Source organism: Schistocerca americana, chromosome 1 (assembly GCF_021461395.2).
Source record: "Schistocerca americana isolate TAMUIC-IGC-003095 chromosome 1, iqSchAmer2.1, whole genome shotgun sequence".
In the NCBI taxonomy this organism is placed as follows: Eukaryota; Metazoa; Arthropoda; class Insecta; order Orthoptera; family Acrididae; genus Schistocerca; species Schistocerca americana.
Genome location: NC_060119.1, coordinates 792,566,957 through 792,591,996, shown reverse-complemented (window position 1 = coordinate 792,591,996; position 25,040 = coordinate 792,566,957). Strand labels below are relative to the sequence as shown.

The 25,040-nt window shown below is 40.7% G+C and overlaps 1 protein-coding gene across 2 annotated transcripts in view; it reads left to right on the top strand.

Moving 5' to 3' along the window:
* The first annotated feature begins 16,256 nt into the window (after positions 1–16,256).
* Positions 16,257–25,040, top strand: part of LOC124612464 — a 134,966-nt gene continuing 126,182 nt past the window's right edge. Inside the window, exon 1 of one of the 2 annotated variants that reach the window (XM_047140695.1) lies at positions 16,257–16,427. In XM_047140695.1, coding sequence (XP_046996651.1) covers positions 16,352–16,427 — 76 coding nt within the window. In that variant the 5' untranslated portion in view covers positions 16,257–16,351. The remainder of the gene's footprint in view (positions 16,428–25,040) is intronic. The other variant, XM_047140703.1, reaches the window with a different exon arrangement.

The window sequence follows — 25,040 nt, the reverse complement described above, 5'->3', positions numbered from 1 at the left end:
TCGTACGTAGTGTTCTACCGATGCTACTACAAGACCTTTCACTGCATGACAGAATGGCGATGCACTTCCAACATGATACATGTCCGGCACATAGCTCGCATGCGGTTGAAGCGGCACTTAATAGCATATTTCATGACGGGTGGATTGGTCGTCGAAGCACCATACCATGGCCCGCACGTTCACCGAATCTCACGTCCCCGGATTTCTTTCTGTGGGGAAAGTTGAAGGATATTTGCTATTGTGATCCACCGACAACGCCTAACATCTTGCGTCAGCGCATTGTCAATGCGTGTGCGAACATTACGAAAGGCGAACTACTCGCTGTTGAGAGGAATGTCGTTACACGTATTGCCAAATGCGTTCAGGTTGAAGGACATCATTTTGAGCATTTATTGCATTAATGTAGTATTTACAGGTAATCACGCTGTAACAGCATGCGTTCTCAGAAACGATAAGTTCGCAATGGTACATCTATCAAATTGGAACAACCGAAATAAAATGTTCAAACATACCTACGTTCTGTATTTTAATTTAAAAAACCTACCTGTTACCACCTGTTCGTCTAAAATTGTGAGCCATATGTTTGTGACTATTACAGCGCCATCTGTCACAAAGTGAAAAAAGTGGTCCAATTAAAACATTCATAGTTCTTTACGTACTACACGAATATGTAATAAAAATGGGGGTTCCTATTTAAAAAAACGCAGTTGATATCCGTTTGACCTATGGTAGCGCCATCTAGCAGGCCAACCATAGCGCCATCTGGTTTCCCCCTTCAAGCTAGATCAGTTTCGTTTTTTGTGGTTTTTTCGTTTGACGCTTATTTCGCGAGATATTTGGCCTGGTCACGATCAATGGACCACCCTGCATATATATATATATATATATATATATATATATATATATATATATATATATGTGTGTGTGTGTGTGTGTGTGTGTGTGTGTGTGTGTGTACGTGTGTGTTCCAGCGTATATATAAGTGTTGGCATTTGTATCTATCAATTTGCCAATTTCTGGGTTTGGTGTTCTACCAGTTTGCCAGTTGATGGTCAGTTTCATAATGTATTCAGTCAATTTTCCAGTTTTACAGCTAATTTTAGCAATTTCTGGTAGAATAGCACACAGTCACTCACAAGTTACCAAGAAATTTTTAAGTTATTTTTTGTGGTGTATTACAGGCTGCAATAATTTCTCATCAGCCTGTGGCCCTTGACTGGTTGTATTCATCACATACCAATAATGCAGCAGTAGTTCTCTGTTGATAGTGTACATTAGATAATAGGTAACTATCATTAACATCTTAATAGTAGAGTCCTTTACTTTGGTATATTTATCAGTTAAATGTGGGAGGATATAAATGCATTGGATAGAACCTACAAATGCAAATACTTTGAAAATTTATCCTCTTAAAATTCTATTACATCATTCAACAAATGTCTTCACATTTGAAGAAGCAGAATAATGACAAATTCATTCTCTTCATTAAAGGTCTACCACTTTAAAAAAAAGGAAGAGAAAGAAACACAATCAGACACTGAAGACAACACAATAGTCGACCGACTGCCATATCATCTTCAGTCATCCATCATCAGATGTGGTACACAGGGGCCTTGGGGTCAGCACACAGCACTATAATCGTTGTAGATGATTTTACCTATGAGCCTCTATCAACTAGCACCTCATTTGGCATGATGAGGCTGAGTGCACCGTGGTCAGTCTTTTGACAAAGGAGAAACCCTGGGAATACCAGGATATATATATATATATATATATATGGGTTTCCCCAGCTATGAATTTCTTACACATGTAGCCCCTCACCACCAACCTTAAAAACACATTAGCATATCTATAAACTGGAGTTGGAACCACTACTTACATTACTTTCAAGATGAAGGCAAGTGAAACTATTCATACAGGAGTTGTGCAGTTTTTAGCTAATGAGCTTATAGTGACGTCGAGGAAGATGAAACTGACTCTCAGTTGTTGGATATCGAAATGAGCATCTTATAGAAATCATTTGGGCACAAGAAATAGGCTAATAAGTTGTTTTCTTAAGAGGAGACGTTTCATTCGAAAATTACTTTCGAATGAGTAAAACCAATTTTGCAATCTTTTTGAGCCATATTTCTGGTCTGTACAAACATTTAATACATGTGTGTGAGATGGTGTGCCAGCTTGTATTAAATTACTAGTAATGCTGCAATATATGGGAACTGGAGTTACTGCAATAGAAGTGTTGCATTCCAAAGAACACTAATTCTAAATTTTTATGTTATCTACAATGTACTGGAGGTACACTGAAAACTAAGGCTTTTGTTTCTACAGTTATGCTTTTTTTCAGGGTTATTCAAGGTGTTCATCTGTCACAGGTGCTATTTATATTATTTCTGTTTCGCTGGTATGGTACTTAATTTTGTAACCAAACTTTGTATTACTGTGCAGATGAGTCATTACTGTTAGATACAGAAACTGATATCAACATTTTTTTGGTTTCTCCTTTGTGTTATAATTACTTGGTGGTCATTATGTGTTCTGGGGGGTTTAGTTGTTGTTATGGACGTACTGATTAATTATTAAAACATTGTTTCAGGAGACTTTCATGTTTATGTTAAAAAATGCCAACAGAATGTTATTGGCCCAGACACAGGTGTTGAAGTAAGGTTTTATAAATGTTAAAATCGAATTCGTGTGCGTAAATCCAGAGCCGGTTAGAAGTTCGGCGTGTGCCGACTATTAATATTTTGCCCATTAATTATTCTTGCGTGCAGACTACCGAAATTTTTTTCTCTCACTCAAAGCTAAAAATAAGTGGTACAGCCTCAACTGAACTTCCAGTGGTTGAAAAGTTGATCGGGCATGAAAATTTCCCAATGTAAAATTTTGCAATGAAGGTGTATTTGGTCCATTACGAACTGTGGGATGTTGTTGAAATGGGACAGTTCTTGGAAGAAGAGAGACAAAAAGAAACATTTCCTAATTATACTTTTCGTCGACAACATGAATTATTCCCATGAGAAAGAGAAACACAGACGGTAGCAGAAGCTTGGATGCTCATGAATAAGGCATTTGAAGACTCAGGACTCACACATAGAGTGAACTTACTTATATAATTAATCACTATCAAATTAGATAAATGCAAGTCAGTAGACAACTACTGCATCGATAATAACGACCGCGTTTAAGTTAAATGAAATGAAGTTTGTGAATGAAGAGTGGATATGAACTTTGCTTCTGGCTGGATTACCTGATCATTATCAGCCTATGATCATGCCACTTTAAAACAGTGGCATACGTATCACGGGAGGTTCTATCAAACTGATACTGCAACAAGACGACAAACACAAATACGCAGATGGAAATGAAGAATCTGTTCTATATACAAATAAGAAGAGGGCTACAAAACATATTATTAAATGCTACAAGTGCAATAAACCGAATCATATTGCTAAATAAACTTTTAGACAACATAGTTGTATGGAGATTAACAGCAATTAATTTACTTATAATCAATTATTCAGAATGACAGTCACAATAGCATTATTTATTTTGCTGCCAACTGGTTTCAACCCAGGACAGGGTTGGTAGTTACCAACCATCCACAGACAAGGTGATGACTCCTGCAAGCGACCAAATGGTGTAAATTGCCCTGAAGATGACCCCATCACAGCTTGAAACCGGTTGCCGGCAAAAGAAATTATGCGAGTGTGACTGTTATGTTTAATAATTGATATTGCTAAATATTGTTCTAGCAAGGACAAAAAAGGAAGAAGATCGTTGAAAAATAACAATGACAGATATGTATTTAGGAAACAGACACAAAAAGCTTTTCTTGCTGTTAATGGTAAACAGTCTCACGAATAGCATGTGTGGTGTTTATATACCTGTGCCTCGACTCATATTACTAATGATGGAAAGAAGCTTCATATTGACAAGCCATGTAATAGTTCAGTGACCAGTGTGGGAAGTGTTGGCTTAGTAGCAGAGACTACTGGGTGTGTTGATCTGACCTTCTATACTTGTGATAAAACAGTAGAACTAAAGCATCTGATGTCATTCATATCGCAAACTCAACTGTAGATTTGCTCTCAGTTAGTAAAATTGTAAGCAAAGGCCACGAAATGACTTTTAACAAAAACGGTTGTTTCATCCACGATGCAGAACGTGAACTAATTGCCAAATCGTTGCCTAACAATTTCATCTATTGTCTACATGCAAGTGAAATGAAACAGTGCTACTATATTAAAGATAGTGGATTCTTATAGCATCGCAGGTTAGGACATAGGAATCGCTAAAGTATTCTGAAGTTGTCAAAGATTTCGACAGGACTAAATGAAGATGTTGCGGTTAAGGATCCCTATGAGTTGTGCATGACAAGAAAACAATAACGTCTTTCATTCAAACACAACAAAGACTATTCGAAACATATCTTAGACTTAGTACATTTTGAATTATGTGGCCAAATGGAGACAGACTCTCTTGGTGAAAATCATTATTTTCTCACATTTCAAAATTTTCTTGGAGAAAAATCTGAGGTAACACAGATATTTAAAAATTTCAAAGCCATAGAGGGAAAGCAGACAGGCAGAAAAATCAAGAAGTTGCGGTCTGACAAGGAAATGACTATTTCAACAATGAACTAAAAGGATTTCTGGCTTCTGAGGCTATCATCCACCAGCTTACATTATGTTACAGTCCACAGCAAAATGGTGTTGCTGAGAGATCTAACAGAACATCGGTTGAAAAGGTTTGTAGTATGATGTGCGTTGGTAATCTACCAAAGGAGAATTGGACTGAAGCTGTGTCTACAGCTGAGTACCTATCATATCGTTCACCATCCAACCACACTTGGAGATAAGATGGCATATGAACTTTGTCGTAGGAGAAAGCCTTGTTTATCACATCTGAGAATTTTTGGCTGCAGTATGATGGTTCACTTTCCAAAACCCCATCGCAAGAAGTGGGGTAAAAAGGCACAGAAACTGACATTTTTAGGCTATGTCAGGCACCCCAAGGCCATCGATTCATCATGCGTGTTTTTTCAAGTTGAAAAAAAGAGGAAATTAAGACCACAAATGCCTTAAGATTGAAACAAGAAGCAGTTCTTTAAGACAATAATACTTCACAAACTGAAGAAGTAGTTAAATCAGAAGACAGTGACAATGAACCCTTTCATGGCTTTGACAGAGACTCAGTAGGAACTGAAGCTCAAGAAGAGGTTCATGAGATTAAAAACATATCTAGAAGATCAAACAGAGAACCAATACCCCAGACGTGGCCTGATCATGTTACTTACTATCTGAAAGAAGGATTTCCAGATGAAGACACTAATGTCAAATAAGCTTTGGAAGGGCAAATAACGAAGAAAGGAAAATAGAAATGAAGAAAGAATTCTCATCTCTAGTTCATAATAGCACATTTGAAGAAGTAGAGATACCCAGGGAACACAAACCACTCAAGACTAAGTATTAAAAAATAGAGCCTGGGACTAGCAGGACACCAGACACATTTAAAGCACACCTAGTGGTAGAAAGATGTGCTCAAGTTCAAGGTGTTGATTATCAAGAAACCTTTGCACCAATGGTCAGGCATGTATCCATTAGATACCTCTTGTCGATGGCAGCTCGAGATGACCTGGAGATCGACCATGTTGACATCACTACTGCTTACGTGTATGGAGACTTAAATGAAAAAATGTATGTCATTCCACTAGAAAACTTTGCAACTCTTGGAAAAGTATGTAGGCTGAAGAAATCTGTTTATGGACTCAAACAGGTTGGGAGTAATTGGAATAAAAAAATTGAAGAAGTGTTAATAATACCGAAATTCAACAGATCACACACTGATCTATGTATCTGTTTTCACAGAGATGGCATCAAAGTACTCATCATAGTTTTTAATGTCGATGATACATTATTATTCTCAAATGACAGTAGTGTTTTGGATTAATTCAAATGTTCTTTGAAGAGATTTTTTGAGAGAAATATTTGCCAATGCCTAGGCATGGAAATTACGTGGGATTGTGATAAAGGAAAAATCTGGATCTCTCAGAAATCCTTTGCGAAAAAAGTTCTGAAGAAATTTGGAGTAAGTGAAACCAAGACAGTGACAACCCCACTTGAACTTTGTTTGGATTTTGAAGCAGTCGAATGAGGTGATATCAAGGCACCATATCAAGAAGCAATAGGCAGTCTTCTATATCTATTCCAAATCTCCAAATCTGATATGTGTTTCACTGTAAATCTCCTTAGCAGATATAATCATTGATTTAAAAAGATTCATTGGTTGTTGGTAAAAACATTCTCTATATATTTAAAGGGAACCATGGACTACAAGGTAGAACTTTCTAGATATGGTAACAGAGAAATAATGGCCTTCAGTGATGCAGACTGGGAAAATAAAATCAATGGCAGACATTCTGTAACTGGTTCATGCATAAAATATCAAAACTCTTTAATTTCATGGTTTAGTGGAAGACAAAGAACTATTGCACTCTCTACTTGTGGAGCTGAATATATGACCTTGGCATCAACTGTTCAGGATTTACTGTGGCTAAAACTACTTATTTTCGAGGTAAATCCAAGCAGTGTCATAAAGCCATTAAGAGTGTATTGTGAAAATAAAGGAGCCATTCAGTTAGCCAAGAATCTAGTGACAAACTCTAGATCAAAGCATATAGATATAAAGTATCATTTTATAAGAAGGCATGTTGAGTCAGGTGTTATCAATGTTGAACATCTGCCTTCTGGAGAAACGGTAATTAATGGTTCCACAAAACCAATAAGCAATGCCAGACATAAAACATGTGTAAGAAACTGTGGCCTTGTGAAATAAGTGAAGGCTTGACTTTACATTTAGACTTAATACTGTGTGTCGATGTAAGTTTAAGGGGATGTGTTAATATATGTAAATTGTATACTCTATTTTGCTATAATTACTCAGTGGCTGTTATGTGCTCTGATGTGCATAGTTGTTGTTATGCACATACTGATTAACTAATAAAACGTTGTTTCAGAAAGCTTTCACATTTATATTAAAAATACTCGGAAAACTTCCGATTTCACTGGCGCTTGAGCATCACTATGATTTCTGTGCTATGGTCTTAACGCTATTTTCACCTCAGCAAACGAATAACCATTATTGAGGAATGCAGTGGTGAGGTGTTTTAATTCTGCGCCAAGCTGCTCTGATTCACAGATTTTCCTTACTCTATCTGCCGAAGTTTTTATGATGCCTCACTGTTGTTGTGGGTGGTGGTTAGAATTCCAATGCAGGTAATGGTCTCTGTGCATGGGTTCTCAGTAGACTGTGTGGCCCAAGCTACCATCTTCTTTCTTGAATACTAGTACATCAAGAAAATTTCATCTTCTGCCTGGCTCCTCCTCCTTGGTAAACTGAATCTTCGGATTGATCCTGTTCAGATGTTCCCACCTGCCATTATCCACGTAACGGAACCAAATATTCGGTTTCTTGTTGGCAGTTTCCAATACCTGATCATCGAATTTTTCCATAAAGAAGTTCGCTATTATCAGGCTTAAGGGGCTCGCCATAGCAACACCATCTGTCTGTTCATAGAACTCTTCGTTCCATTTGAAATACGTGGTTGTGAGGCAATATTTAAACAGTTCCTCAATATCGGAACGAAAAATATGATTCAGCTGTTGCAAGACTTCATTGAGTGGAACCATACAACTATTCAGAAATTAACAGATTGACAGATCAGCTGTTGTGGAACATGCTTTACAGCCAGGAGACCACCACATTCACTTTGACCATACTCAAGTACTGGCAGCCACAAACGGATACCATCAAAGGCTATACAGAGAGGCCATAGAGATTGTGAAACACCCAGAAATTTTAATAGGAAGGAGAAAGGCGTGAAATTGAATGAAATTTGGATTTAGGTGCTGAAGAAGATGTACACCAGTCTTCCATCATGGGATGATAGTAACACCGGACGACGTCAGTCAACAACGGCCAGTTGTGCTCGCGTATTCAAAACTTTTGACATCACACCACTGCGCGGAGGCCGCGGAAGTGGAATTTTGCTGTAGTCAGTAACAAGCCAGGGTGTGAATCGGATATTCAACAAAGTTACGATCCCTCTTGAAAATGTCCTCCGCACATGAAGACGAAACGTCGGGTTTTGAAGTGAAATCCTTTAGACTGTGGCATAATAGCCCAGATTATTTCATTATCTACGACAATTCCATCTGTGAAAGTTTACATTTTACAATTACTCAATGACAACGGCAATACGAAACTGTTATACACTCCTGGAAATTGAAATAAGAACACCGTGAATTCATTGTCCCAGGAAGGGGAAACTTTATTGACACATTCCTGGGGTCAGATACATCACATGATCACACTGACAGAACCACAGGCACATAGACACAGGCAACAGAGCATGCACAATGCCGGCACTAGTACAGTGTATATCCACCTTTCGCAGCAATGCAGGCTGCTATTCTCCCATGGAGACGATCGTAGAGATGCTGGATGTAGTCCTGTGGAACGGCTTGCCATGCCATTTCCACCTGGCACCTCATTTGGACCAGCGTTCGTGCTGGACGTGCAGACCGCGTGAGACGACGCTTCATCCAGTCCCAAACATGCTCAATGGGGGACAGATCCGGAGATCTTGCTGGCCAGGGTAGTTGACATACACCTTCTAGAGCACGTTGGGTGGTACAGGATACATGCGGACGTGCATTGACCTGTTGGAACAGCAAGTTCCCTTGCCGGTCTAGGAATGGTAGAACGATGGGTTCGATGACGGTTTGGATGTACCGTGCACTATTCAGTGTCCCCTCGACGATCACCAGTGGTGTACGGCCAGTGTAGGAGATCGATCCCCACACCATGATGCCGGGTGTTGGCCCTGTGTGCCTCGGTCGTATGCAGTCCTGATTGTGGCGCTCACCTGCACGGCGCCAAACACGCATACGACCATCATTGGCACCAAGGCAGAAGCGACTCTCATCGCTGAAGACGACACGTCTCCATTCGTCCCTCCATTCACGCCTGTCGCGACACCACTGGAGGCGGGCTGCACGATGTTGGGGCGTGAGCGGAAGACGGCCTAACGGTGTGCGGGACCGTAGCCCAGCTTCATGGAGACGGTTGCGAATGGTCCTCGCCGATACCCCAGGAGCAACAGTGTCCCTAATTTGCTGGGAAGTGGCGGTGCGGTCCCCTACGGCACTGCGTAGGATCCTACGGTCTTGGCGTGCATCCGTGCGTCGCTGCGGTCCGGTCCCAGGTCGACGGGCACGTGCACCTTCCGCCAACCACTGGCGACAACATCGATGTACTGTGGAGACCTCACGCCCCACGTGTTGAGCAATTCGGCGGTACGTCCACCCGGCCTCCCGCATGCCCACTATACGCCCTCGCTCAAAGTCTGTCAACTGTACATATGGTTCACGTCCACGCTGTCGCGGCATGCTACCAGTGTTAAAGACTGCGATGGAGCTCCGTATGCCACGGCAAACTGGCTGACACTGACGGCGGCGGTGCACAAATGCTGCGCAGCTAGCGCCATTCGACGGCCAACACCGCGGTTCCTGGTATGTCCGCTGTGCCGTGCGTGTGATCATTGCTTGTACAGCCCTCTCGCAGTGTCCGGAGCAAGTATGGTGGGTCTGACACACCGGTGTCAATGTGTTCTTTTTTCCTTTTCCAGGAGTGCATTTACATTGGATTTTAATAAGTTTCCAGAATAAGTTTAAATATCTAAAGAAACAAATAAATTTCTGTTCCACAGTAACAATTACAATCAAAGAGTGAAGCAAAAAATTATTGTAAATACACTGAAATAAAAAATTCCTTTGCAGTATTGACTGTTCTGTCGTAATACGAACCTCAGAAAGTTCACATATTCAGTTGCAATACTTTTTAACCCACTTCGCCACCTCAAACGATGATGTGCTAAGGGATTGTAAGGAGTTGCTGAATGCTAGGATGATACTTCTATCGCACTGTCCATCATGGCACCGTCACGTCACGCTGTTCTTCACGTCAAGTCAATTCAGGTCACATGATTTCAACTCGCATGGCTATCCTCAACTGTCTCTTCGCGAGATGAATTTCAACTGTTACTATGCTTGAAATGTACATACACCCCGTGGTACTTCATATACGTGGAGGCTTGATATGCAGATTGGTACGCAAATGACACTTATTGGATTCAAATGCTTTCCAGCTTTCAGGGATAGTCTGTATATTAGAGAAGGAAGAAGTACAAAACACCACAGAGAAAAGTGTGGGTTCGAAAAATATCGTTACGTGGTACAGAAAGTGACTTTCACACACTATACAAGAAGCTAGGTCAGGTTTTGTTATTAGTCCAGTGAAAATCTTTGTGCAGTGGTCATATCTTCCTCAATACCTTTCCCTTCAAGATCTGTAGGTTTTCCTTACGTTTTGTGTTTGTTTCTTAATAGTTCAAGTGCCATATTTATACTGGGGTTATATAGTGAAACCATGTAAACATTGACAGCTGATGGCTGCAAAACTGTTTAACCCAGAATCCAGAGAGCAATTTAACAATAAATAAGCTTGCCACAAATACATATTTAAATAAATAACTTGTACTGTCTGAAGTTTTCAGTCCATTTCGTTACAAAACCCTGCAGATTCCTGATTATATACAAATAAATTCCACCTACTAATCCATCTGTTTCTATCTACAGTACTTTTTTCACTCCAAGTTGCACCCATATTGCGTACATTTCATTGTAAAATATTAAATACTGCACCGGTAAATATAAAAATCCATTTTATAAATGTATTAGAGGGTGAGTAATTTAGTACACTAATACCATACAACTCAGACTGCTGCCTCACTGCTTCAATTAATCTATCGTCATTTATCGTAAATTTTAACAACAGAAATAATGACACAACCAAAAAAACTGGTATAGCAACTAAGGAGCAGCTAATCCAAATATAGACATCTGCTAGACATCTGTGCATAGTCGTACACTGGGAGGAACGGACGACGTCAGCTGTAAAAATTTCTTGCCTAGAAACTTTGATGCTGCCATAATGTGACGTGATGGGATGGCCAGTGTGAATGCTGCCATTTGAAATGCACTGTTGAATTTGTTGACGGTACGGAACGTGACGGCCACTGTGAATTGGCCTTAATAACATTTTGCCACTTTACAAAGTATTTATTTACTTTGTTGAAGACTAAGCGCTTTAATGTGACATGATGCTGATTTTCCACGTACATAAAGAAACGACCCTTGATCTGTGCTATCGAAGGAACCTGACGAGGATCAGAACCGATCCACCTAATGGCAGTTGCCGGGACTCGTGCACGAGTGTGGTGAAGCGACATCCAACTATCGTAAATTACGAGTAAAAGTTGCCATGACAGTGTACAATTTGGGTGCTTCCACATGTAAATTGACTTACGCTACTGGTGGTGGGGGTATGCACCTATAAAGGCCGCTGTAAGCGATCAAACGTGTTTGACAAGACCGATCTTATCCAGCCATGGATTTGCCAAGCCAACTCGTACACATTCATACAAGTTCGTTATTTTAACCTGACTTTCAAGCAGATGATGTTCGTGTTCGTGTGCATTTTGAGAGAAGTGAGAACGGTCACAAATGCAGACAAAGCAGTCCTGGCATTCCACTTCGTCACTGTGTTTAAAGAACAAGAATAAAAAATTGCTTGAGATGAGAAACATAGCCATGAGAATATACTAAAGGAAATTTTACTCTCAGAGCCCGGTGATTACATAAACTTTCTTCGAATGGACATTGAAACTTTTTAAATCTTTTCAAGTCTCTCCTAAAACAGCATACTTGCCTTTCAAGTTCGCTTTTATCTAGGCACGGATTTGTCAAACAAACCCATACACGTACTAAGAAACCTTGTCAATTTAATCTTGCGTTTGATGCAGACACTTCGTGTGTATTTCGGCAATAGTGGGAATGTCCACTAATGCAGATAAAGCATTTCTAACATTACCTCTGTCAGTGTGTTTAAAGAACAAGGAAACAAGACGCTGGTCCTAGGAATGGTTTAAAATGAGAAGTATACAACTGTAAACCTGTTAATGGCAATGTTTCACTCAGAACTTGATGGTTTCATCAACTTTCTGCGCATGGACAGTGACACGTTTAATACTTGTTTATCATTATTTCACCCACACATTGAAAAAGAAGACACTAGTATGCTAAAATTTATTTTGTTTTGTCCTCTAATGACAGGTCATACCGCAACGTGGGAACATATAACCCATGGCGGCGTGGAAAAACCGAAGACCTTCGATTTCTTTAATTTCATTCCACTCCGCGTGTATGCTGCCGTATGTATAGAATATTGATTGTGTTCATAACCTCTTCAAGCGTAATAAATGGGTCGGAAAGATGTGGTACCTGTACCGTTATACTTGATCGCAGTTTTCATTTACTTGATCATAGTTCACAGTACAGTGGGATAAACTGTAATAAAAAATTTTCACTAAACATATGAAGCGGTGGTTCATGGTGTGGGTTCCTGTAGTCATGTCCTAGTTCATGAACCACGGGCAACGTATGAGTGGCCAAGTAAGTGGTCCCGACAGTCGGGATACCAGTTACTTTGGAATAAGGCTGGGCACCTCGGACATATTCTGAGTCGTGGTCACCTTTATGCTCATATGGCAAAGACTACCAAATCCACCAGTTAGTCCCTCAACCGCTAGGGGTAAAACTCAATAGGACTCGGGGCAAGTAAGGCTAGCAACCTGCTTCCCTGGTACTTTAAATATGATGCTGGCAACAATCCGAGCAAAATGCCTCGGACCTTTGGAGGTGACGGAGTCCCACCTCTAACTGACAAACCAGGGACTCCTAAGATATGACTTGGCAAACAAATGGTAATGAGATGGGGAGCTATTAATATCAATGGGGGCTACTCTGGGAAGAAGGTAGAGCTGGCAGAGGCTGCAAGTAAGATGGGGCTGGACGTTTTAGCTGTTAGAGACATTCGGGTAAGGGGTGAGAAAGAAGAGGAAGTGGGAGAATACAAGGTCTACCTGTCAGGAGTCAAAGCAGGAATAGCACAATGGGGTGTAGGGCTTTACATCAGGAAAGAAATGGATCCCAGCGTAGTTGCAATAAGGTATGTAAACGAACGACTGATGTGGATAGATTTGACAGTGTCTAGCAAGAAAATTAGGATTGTGTCAGTATATTCGCATTGTGAAGGGACAGATCAAGATAAGATGGATAGTTTTTATGAGGCACCCAGTGATGTAGTTGTTAGAGTAAAGGACAAGGACAGTGTTCTGCTCATGGGTGATTTTAATGCCAGGATTGGAAATCGATCAGAAGGGTATGAAAAGGTTATGGGTAAATTTGGAGAGGATATGGAGGCCAACAGGAACGGGAAACAACTCTTGGATTTCTGTGCCAGTATGGGCTTAGTAATCACAAACTCCTTTTTTAAACATAAGAACATTCACCGGTATACTTGGGAAGGCAGGGGAACCAGATCTGTCATTGACTATATAATAACAGATCAGGAATTCAGGAACGCTGTGAGGGACACACGTGTATTCAGGGGATTCTTTGATGACACTGATCATTATTTAATCTGCAGTGAAATTGGGATTGTGAGGCCGAAAGTGCAGGAGGTCAGGTCCATATGTAGGAGGATAAGAGCGGAGAAACTTTAGGATAAGGAAATCAGGCACAAGTACATAACAGCGATCTCAGAAAGGTACCAGTTAGTTGAATGTAGTCAATTACAGTCACTGGAAAAGGAATGGACAAGGTACAGGAACACAGTACTAGAAGTGGCTAAAGAATGTCTTGGAACAGTAGAGTGTAAAAGTAGGATGAAGCAAACAGCTTGGTGGAATGACACAGTCAAGGCAGCCTGTAAAAGGAAAAAGAAGGCATATCAAAAATGGTTACATACTAGAACTCAGGTAGAAAGAGAAAGTTATGTTGCAGAAAGAAACAAAGACAAACAGATAATTGCAGCATCCAAGAAGAAATCTTGGGAAGACTTTGGAAACAGGTTGGAGACTATGGGTCAAGCTGCTGGAAAACCATTCTGGAGTGTAATTAGCAGTCTTCGAAAGGGAGGTAAGAAGGAAATGACAAGTATTTTGGACAGGTCAGGAAAACTGCTGGTGAATCCTGTGGATGTCTTGGGCAGATGGAGGGAATATTTTGAAGAGTTGCTCAATGTAGGTGAAAATGCGATCAGTAATGTTTCAGATTTCGAGGTAGAATGGGATAGGAATGATGATGGAAATAGGATCACATTTGAGGAAGTGGAGAAAATGGTCAATAGATTGCAGTGCAATAAAGCAGCTGGGGTGGATGAAATTAAGTCGGAACTCATTAAATACAGTGGAATGTCAGGTCTTAAATGGCTGCACAGGATAATTGAAATGGCCTGGGAGTCGGGACAGGTTCCATCAGACTGGACAAAAGCAGTAATCACACCAATCTTTAAACATGGAAACAGAAAAGATCGTAACAACTACAGAGGTATCTCTTTAATCAGCGTTGTGGGTAAAATCTTCTCAGGTATTGTTGAAAGAAAAGTGCGAGTATTAGTTGAGGAACAATTGGATGAAAATCAGTGTGGGTTTAGGCCTCTTAGAGGTTGTCAGGACCAGATCTTTAGCTTACGACAAATAATGGAGAAGTGTTATGAGTGGAACAGGGAATTGTATCTATGCTTTATAGATCTAGAAAGGCATATGACCGGGTTCCTAGGAGGAAGTTATTGTCTGTTGTACGAGATTATGGAATAGGAGGCAAACTTTTGCAAGCAATTAAAGGTCTTAACATGGATAGTCAGGCAGCAGTTAGAGTTGACGGTAAATTGAGTTCATGGTTCAGAGTAGTTTCAGAGGTAAGACAAGGCTGCAACCTGCCTCCACTGTTGTTCATATTATTTATGGATCATATGTTGAAAACAATAGACTGGCTGGGTGAGATTAAGATATGTGAACACAAAATAAGCAGTCTTGCATATGCGGATGACTTAGTTGTGATGGCAGATTCGATTGGAAGTTTGCAAAGTAATATTTCAGAGCTAGATCAGAAATGTAAGGACTATGGTATGAAGATTAGCATCTCCAAAACGAAAGTAATGTCAGTGGGAAAGAAATATAAACGGATTGAGTGCCAAATAGGAAGAACAAAGTTAGAACAGTTGGACGGTTTCAAGTACTTAGGATGCATATTCTCACAGGATGGCAACATAATGAAAGAACTGGAAGCGAGGTGTAGCAAAGCTAATGCAGTGAGCGCTCAGCTACGATCTACTCTCTTCTGCAAGAAGGAAGTCAGTACCAAGACTAAGTTATCTGTACACCGTTCAATCTTTCGACCAACTTTGTTGTATGGTAGCGAAAGCTGGGTGGATTCAGGTTACCTTATTAACAAGGTTGAGGTTACGGATATGAAAGTAGCTAGGATGATTGCAGGTACTAGTAGATGGGAACAATGGCAGGAGGGTGTCCACAATGAGGAAATAAAAGAAAAACTGGGAATGAACTCTATAGATGTAGCAGTCAGGGCGAACAGGCTTAGATGGTGGGGTCATGTTACGCGCATGGGAGAAGCAAGGTTACCCAAGAGACTCATGGGCTCAGCAGTAGAGAGTAGGAGGAGTCGCAGCAGACCAAGGAGAAGGTACCTGGATTAGCTTAAGAATGATTTTGAAGTGATAGGTTTAACATCAGGAGAGGCACCAATGTTAGCACTGAATAGGGGATCATGGAGGAATTTTATAAGGGGACTATGCTCCAGACTGAACGCTGAAAGACATAATCAGTCTTAAATGATGATGATGATGATGATGACATATGAAGCGAAACGTTTTCACAAACAACGACTGTCATCTTGTCAAACTTTCTGTCAATCAAAATTTCTCGTACAGAAGTCAAAGGCAATCTGTGCTTGACAATTACGTCAAGCTGCACCTTGAAATGTCAAATATTTGGCATGTATGGTTCAGTTTGACAAAATGTCTGATCGTTTACAAGGGCCTCAAGAAATTCATGCGCATGGAAACCCAGCTTTTAGCAGTTTCAATCCGAAGACAAATTTATGTATGAAAATGGTGAAATGTTTCTTTAATAAATTTATGAAGCCTTTTAATTTGTGAGGACTAATAAGAACTATGGTAAAGGCAGAAAAAAGAGAATAGAATGACATATATCTTTGCATTACATAGTTGCAGTTTACATTGTTTGCATCTTTGGTACATCGGAAGATTGTATCGTCTACAGCTGTGGAGTCTACAGCGTAAACTGAAGAAGGTCTTTGAGAGTTGACAATATCTGCGCGGAGTGTTTGTATGTGTGTTTCAGTGAATAATGCCAAGAAAAACAAAATTTTTCCACGGAGCGAATAAGGAGGAAGATGAAGCATCTGTGAATAGTGAATTACGAGGTTCGGTAATCTTTTCTCAAAATGTGTGTTTTGTGAATTACAGATTTGTCTTGTGAGATATGCATATTGAAGTATTTAAACTATTGTGTCAACTGTATATGTATGACAACATCCGCCCCCATTTTCACCGTTTACGGTTAGGTCTTGAGTCTGGAGCTGCTTCAGAGACCTTATTACCAGTTATTATCGTTATATTAAGTAGTATACTTGTGTCGATTCGATGTTAGTAAATCGTATTGGTTTTTGCAGGGGTTAACATTTTCCTAACGGATAGGGACATCACGTAATTATTTTGGCATGATTAGATTTATCGTTCAGCTTTGTTGACAAACAGTTATACACAGCTCGAAGTAAATATTTGGTTACTGTTGAAACATCGTACGCGTATACCAGATAGAATTCCCATAGCAATATGCAAATTGTGATAGATTTGATCTCTTCATGTCATAATATTATATTATTTTGAGAAATTACGGGTAAAAGTACATAATGGACGCTACTGTCTCGTTAATGTAAACAACCGGGTATCTGAAACGAGTGAGTTTCATATCTTTGTCAGACAATTGCGGTTTCATTTTTCTGTGTCTGTTGTAAATCTTGTTTTTATTTTATTTATTTATTCATTTATTTTTGTTAACACACTCATAGACAATAGTGAGGCCTTTTCAATCCCCACCAGGCCATCCAAATTTAGATTTTCAATTACTATATTGGATTCAGGTTATTTATATGCCTACTTTTTGTTCCATACATCCATAATGAGGAAGTCTTCAAGGATGTCGAACATGTCATAAAAAAAGACATATAATGGTCATATAACATACAACATCAAAAAAGAGATATGCGCATGTACCTCCCACAGATGCAAAATGAAATAAATCTCATTATTGCAGACTCAGTCAGAAATGTAGGATATTGAGATTTAAGAGGAGACAACAAACTTGTCACAAATCTTGTAGGTATATGAATCTACAGCAGGGTACACTGAGGTGCGTATAATTCTTAGGCCATTGAAGCTGTATGACATCAAACATAAAATAAGTTAAAATCAGTTATTTACCTTGATCACATTGCATATATATATATATATATATATACACACACACACACACACACACACACACACACACACCTGTCCTCCCCCCCCCATCCTTTCGTCTTTCCCTCTCCTTCCCTATTTCTTGATGAAGCAACCAGGGGTTGCGAAAGCTTGAATATTTGTGTTTGTGTTTTTTATTGTGTCTATCAACGCCTTCTCGTTTGGTAAGTTAAAGCATCTTTGTTGATTATATGATTAGAATGAGCTGATTTGAATTCCACAGCCTGTGATCTATTTTCCAAGTAAGATTGAAACCACTTGTTTTCTATCCCTTTTACCCTCTTTGCCTCCAAATTATCTACATTTCATGACTAACAGTGCCAAAAGCTTTAGAAATGTCTAAATTATGTCCCACAACACTGCCGTCGTTATCAAAATCTCTAACTATTTCATCTGTGTAATCCATTATTACTGTTTCTGTACTTCTAACTGTTCAGAACCCATCTTGATTATTATTCAGTAGATTGTTTATCATTTAACTACTTGGTAATTTGTTATTTCATTCATCTTAAAATTACTTTATAGAATGTTGAGAGGAGTGAAATGGGTCGATAATTTTCAGTCTCATGCATTTTACCATGCTTGAATAAAGCTTTTTAAGCTGTGAGGAGGTAACACTCCCTCAGTGAATGAAAATTAACAATATGAGCCAAGCACTTTGCAGTCTGCAAAATAGTGTGGAATATAAGTGATGTTGGTACATCATCTGCACCTTCTGAAATTTTGCATTTGTGGCTTTTAATTGCCTTGACTACTTCATGTTCACTAGTTAGAAGTAATCTCGTGCTGTAGCAGGTGTACGATAACTAAGTTTATCCTGATTTGAAAATTTTACTATAAAAATACAGCGACCAGCCACTGACAGTGTTCGTATGTGAACAAAAACTGTCAGTCGGCAACATGGCGAATAATGCTGTACGCCTGTGTAAAATACGTAACAAAAGTGTTTGTGTTGTTACAAAAAAAGAAGAAAAGCCAAGAAAAAACAAGGAGAGGAGAATGCCAGCTGCAGCATCCAAACTGCTGTCGAGATTGTACCACTGTAGAAACTGAAGATACATGTAATTTGCCAGCTGAAGATGGGTGCAAACCCGAAATGCATATTGGCATAAATAAAACGCATTAAAAAAGTTTGTATTTTTATAGTAAAATATCATTATCCACGGCCACAGAGCTCAACAGTCCAAATAAAATGGACAAATTGTTATTGAAAATTTTAAGCTAAGTGTGTGAGAGTTGCGTTTGCATGAGTGTGTGTGTGTGTATTTTGTTTGTTTTCGACAAAGGCCTTGTTGGCCAAAAGCTCACATTCCAACAGTGTTTTTGTTGTGCCTATCTGTGACTCCTAGATTTTCTATTGATTGTTTCTGTTCTTTTTGTTATTCTTGTAAGGCTTTTGTTTAGAGAAAATATTTTGAAGCTGTGCAGTAGAGCTACCTCAATACAGTATAATTTACAAGGTTTGTTTTAAAGTTTCCACAGACAGTTATAGTGGCTTTTTCAGTAAATGTGATGTCCAGCAGAGACTCCAGTTTACTAGTGAAGATGTCTATATCCTCACCAGGTGCCCAGGGGGCTCGCCACTCTTTGGCAGGATCGTGCTTGGCTACCATGGGGCCCCAGCCTTTGCAGCATTTTTTCCCTTCCATGCTGCATGTCTGTCCTCTTGCTATTCTTTTTCCCCTCCCATGGGAAGCATGTCTGGGATGCTTTTGGAAATGTGTTCTGCAATTTCAGTAGCTGCTATCAGAACAGAATTGCCACAATTTTTTTAATTCCTTTTTTCTGTCTACGTTACTGTTCTCCTATCCTTCCTCTGCTTCGACGTTTGAGGTTCCTCATTTTCTATTTACTCCCTGTGTGCTTCTGAAGGCTGGTCCATGCATCTGACGCTTAACGGGTGATGGGTAACTAGTAATTTCCAGCTCTGGGTCAGCAGGTAGGATTTGCATGTACCCCCTGGTACAGGCCAGGCCCAGGGAGGTGTGATTGCCTGAGCTGCCACCTTCCTCAGTTGCTAATTGGCATCTCTGTCAGGCGTTTCGGAGGTGTGAACAATCACCTAAGGTGGGTGCGCCCCCCTCTGAGGGGGCCCCCAGTTGGAAGGAGCGCGCCATCAGAGATGCTGGCAATCATGGGGGATTTTCTCACAATGAGCCAATCCTCTTGTTCACAGTGCATCTGCTAAATGTAAGTGGAATGAGGTTAACGATTCAAAGACCCTTCCAGCTGCACTACGGTTCCTTGTGGTTTCACGTACTGAAGATGGTCAGTCCTTTGCTATGATAAATCTGTTTATTATTCAGAAAGGTGTTGATGCAGTTACTGGCCCTGTGAAATCCTGCTCTCATTTCCACAATGGCACTTCACCTTTTGGAGCCAACTTATGATTCTCAAGTACAACAACTGCTTGCAGTTTCACTCCTCCATGGCTGTCTTGTTCATGTCAAAGTCCATCATACGCTGAGTTCTTTCTGTGGTGTTATTTACGCTAGGCTGCTTCATGGCAGAAGTCCAAACATACCTCTCTGATCAGGGTGTCATTGCAGTCCTTCAGGTGATGAAAAATGTAGATGCATCCTTAGTGCCCACACAGACTCTCTTTCTCACTTGTGATAGAGTGGTGTCTCCGTCTAAGATCAAAGCAAGACTATGAAGTTATCACAGACGGACCGAACATTCCGAATCTGATGTGCTGCTACCATTGTCATCTTTACAGCCACACTTAAATGTCCTGTTGACATCCAGCCAAATGTGCAACCTGTGGTAGGGATGCTCATGAGGGCGACAGTCCATCTCCTCCTCCCCACTGTGTCAATTGCAATGGCGACCATACCACCTCCTCCCGAGGTTGTCCCATGTATCTTGATGAGCGGGCCATCCAGTAGATCCGGGTGAAGGAAAAAGTGCCTTATCCGGTCACTCACAAGTTTTTGGCTAGCCAGTAATGCTGTATTCTACCATCCAACACTCACAGTACTATTCTTGTTACATCTCGCTCCACAAAGGATATGGCCAAGCAGACATGCTACCTCTAATTCAGCACCACAATTGTAAAATTTTCCAGTGTCGTGGTAGCATCACTATCTCCTTCTCCAGCTGTGCAACAAGCCACCAGACTTTCGCCTCATGGGCGAAGTCACGTGCTACACAACCTGCAGGCCAGAAAGGTCAGAAGGAATACTCCCATGAAGACTTCTTACATTCCTCCAGCCAACCACATCTCAGTCTTCATCTGCCAACTGGAAAGGCTCCAAGAAGTCAAACAAAGGTCAATGGTCTTCTCCTCCGCGGACTCGGAGATCCTCTTCGATAGTGTCGCCACGTGATACCGTCGCCTGGCCAACCTTCAATTCGCTGCTGCACACAATCAATCACTCTTCTGTACTGGACTCCACAGACCGACAGAAGGAGAATGCCGATGCCTCTGTGGATCTCATGGAGCAGGCTCCTCCAGCCTTTGTGCCTCGTAGCAGTGAGTCTTTGAAGGCTGGCACTCGGCAGCCACCAAGGTGACACCCCTTCATTTTTTCCCTTCTCCCCTTTCCATGTCATCACTCTTCTCCAATGGAATGTTCGCTGCCTTCGATCCAACAAAGGGGACTTATGGCTGCTCTTGGAATCGCAGTGTCCACTTGTTCTCTGCCTCCTGGAAAGAAAATTGCATCCTCAAGACCGCTTTGAGCTCTCGCATTTCTTCCCAGCCTGCTTCGACTCCCCCCCTCGAGGACAGCATTCTGTCGTGCTGCTCATCCGGGATGACATTCATAGGCAACCCATCGCCCTGACTACCCGGCTTCAAGCTGTTGCAGTCCGTTTTCTCCTTCCTCACTTGACCTTTTCTCTTTGTACCATTTACATCCCTCCGTCATTCAATGTCACCAGGGCAGACTTCCTCCAGCTTATTGGGCAGTTCCCTCAGCCCTTTCTGATGCTTGGTGACTTTAATGTGCACCATCCCTTTGAGGTTCTCCCAGAACCTGTCAGAGAGGTCCTATTTGGACTGACAACTGTGCTGAAGTGTGTTTGGACTGTAGGTCTCAACCTTAACCTGAAAAGTGCCTCTTGATTGCCCAAGAAATAAAAATATTGGGTATCAAGTGAATGGCAAAGGAATCCATCCAAAGCCGGAGAAAAGAAGACCAGTCACAGATTTCATGACTCCTCAGCACATCAAGACGTGAGAAGTTTCCACAGAATGTGCCAAAAATGTCAGTATTTTGTAAAAGACTATTGTTCCAATGCACATACCTTGCAAGAATTACTGCGAAGTACACTAAGTTTTCTTGGAATTAAGTACAAGAGAAATCCTTCCTTGTCTTTATAGAAACGCTAATATCGTCTCCAGTCCTAGCATTGTATCATTTTTTTTAATGGTGAGGCAAAATTATCACTGACGCAAACAGTTTTGGGGTAGGGGTGTTGTAGTACATATACGGGAAGATTCTCAAAAGGTGGTGGCTTATGCAGCAAGAGTATTCTGTGTTTCAGAGATGATCTATTCTACAATTGAGAAAGAATACCCTGCAGTTGTTTGGGTCATCAACTGTTTCTGGTCATATTTATTTAGCAAAACATTCTCCATTGTGATGGGTCACCTTCTCTGTGTGGGCTGACTAGCCTGAAGGGTAGGGTGAATTAGTGAGATGGACACAGGCTTTAGGAGTACAATGTCAAAATGATATAAAAAAGTGGTTGCAAACACAAGTGCTCTCATTGCCTTTCAAGTAATTCTTTGGCAAAACACCATGGCACAGATGAAATCTCAGTCACCACTGTGTTAGAAGACATTGCTGTGAAACAGTGGGAAGATCTAGTAATACTGTAAACTAGAAGCCTTGAAGGATGATGAATCTAATAGAACATCGCATAAAAACCACAGCACATCAGTAAGCAGAACAAATGCAACAAACCACGTAAACCAGGGTGGAGATAAAAATAAAATCATACAAAAATCACACGTTATCTGTGTTTACTCATACTCACTCTTAACTCAACACAGGGAATGTGTACAACGTACGCCTGGTGTGTAAAGCATCCTAGCACAGCTATGTATCAAAGTGATTGACTCCGTACTAGATGGCGCGGCCAGACGGGAAAATAGAGAATGTGTTTATGGAGTAATGATAAACTTAGATCTGGTATATAACATAAAAACAAGGAAGCACAACTAAACAATATCAATACACAAACCAAAGCCCCCTGCACATAGACATTTATTTAAAAAGTAACATCATAACCTCGAAGTAACTCTAGTTACGAAAGGTCAGCTGTTTGTTGAGCAGACCTGGGCTCCTAAAATAGACTCTCTTCAAAATTTCAAATTCTTCGAGGATTGTTTTGAGTCACTGTAAGGAATGCCAATGACGGAAGCACGTTCCACAACTACCTGCAGGACATCTGGTGTCAATCCTGCATGCATCAGTACCATTCTCCCAAATTGGAGTTGATCTTTTATGGAAGTCCCGAAGCCGACAAACTGGCATTGATTGATAATAGTCTGCACTGATCACTGTGCTGACTGTTGAAACTCTGGACGTTGCAAAGTTGCTGGTAGAAGACATCATTTTGAAGCATGGTGTGGCCAGTGTGAAGTGCTCTGACTGTGGAAAAATTTTCCAGTGTAGACTCGCATCAGAGCTGATTTCACATCGTAATGTCACCTTTGGAGGGCAAGTGCCTGCTATCCACAGACAGAATGCTTTAATAAGACATTGACAAATACACTCTCAATGTACATTGATGTAAAACACAGAGATTGGGGCACAATACCTTCATCACCAGGACCAAAGAAGCGAGGCAGCTGGCTTGTATATGGACCATGATGCCCAGGGGAAAGACTGAGAGTGTTATAACACCAAGCACTGGCCAGTGAGATACAGCGCTGGAGACTTGGTATAGATTTTAACACATGTGGAAAATGAGACTATTGGGAAAGCTATTAAAGCACTAAATTGAACCATATCATATCTTCTGTAGCTTGTAGGGTGTCACATATATTGACCCTTCATCAAGCAGACAAAAGCGAAGAGATGTCATCAGTGTCCTCTACTACAGTCCAGAGGCGAAGATTGACAATGGAAGATTCAAGGAAACTGAAGATCCACTCAAGGGGCCAGCTTCAATGCTCATAATAGTAAAGTGGATGTAATAACTCGATCAGAGCGTGAGTGTCAACGGCTGCACCATACAGAAGACCATTGACAAGATCTAGATCCACGGTGCTGTTGTTGGCACCAGTGAAAACTTCTGAAACAATAGGGCTCTGTTTCTCCAAGAGAGGGAAAAATGCCATAAACTATGCTGCAAGCAGTGGGGTGTTGTGGTTAGCGTCAGTGGCTAGCTTGCTGCAGGTCACCAGTTCAGACCTGACAACCAGCAATTGTGTGTTGCTTAGTGCCCATCATTTCTTTAAAGTTCTGGAAAAATTTTATGTTTGTAAACTTTGAACATCCTGGAATATTCACTGGCATTCATGAATATTCACATGTGGCTTCTTGACGACTGACACCGTCTTTCCAGATAAATTACTTATATTTTACCACGTGATCTAACTGCAACTTCCGGCGTGAGCAGCGAGCCAAGTCCCTTATCACTTCTGGTGTTGGCATTCAGTTTTCTTCTGGCTGTATGTTGGTGTCAGTAATAAACGTGCTTTCAGAACTAACCATTGAAATTCATTGTTTACCCTGCCTACAGACTGTTCTATTCTTACAAGAGGTGTATGTTTTAGGCAGCAGAACTCATTTGTAATATTTCACGAAAATCTGGGTTTCTAAAGTCCTTCCATAGTGTTTTGCAAAGCTGTAGTCATCTCCTCTCCAATGATTCCCACCTAAGCTTGGTGATGTATTTCCACAGTACTCCTACGCCCATGTATATCTGCATCCATACAACTACATCTACATCTGTAATCTGCGAATGACCGTTAGGTGCATGGCAGAGGGTGCGTCCCATTGTACCAGTTATTAGATTTTCTTCTTGTTCCACAAGTATGGAGCATGGGAAGAATGATTGTTTGAATGCCTCTGTGTATGGAGTGATTATTCAAACTTTTTTCATGATCCCTGTGTGAGTGGTAGGTAGTGGGTTGTAGTATATCCCTATAGTAATCATTTAAAGCCAGTTCTTGAAAATCTGTTAAGCAATCTCTTTTGTAGACTGATTGCACTTCCCCTATATTCTACCAATAAACCGAAGCCTACCATGTGCTTTATCCAGTACCGAACTAATGTGATCATTCCATTTCATATCCCTACAAAGTGTTACACTCGGGTATTTGTATCATTTGGCTGATTCCAAGAGTGACTCATTGATATTATAGTCATAGGATACAACATTTTTTTGTTTTGTGAAGTGCAAAATTTTACATTTCTGAACATTAGAGCAAGTTGCCAGTCTCTGCACCACATTGAAATCTTATCAAGATCTGAGTGTATATTTATGCAGCTTTTCTTAGATTCGTTATAGATAACTGCATCATCAGCAAAAAGCCTGATTTTACTATTAATATC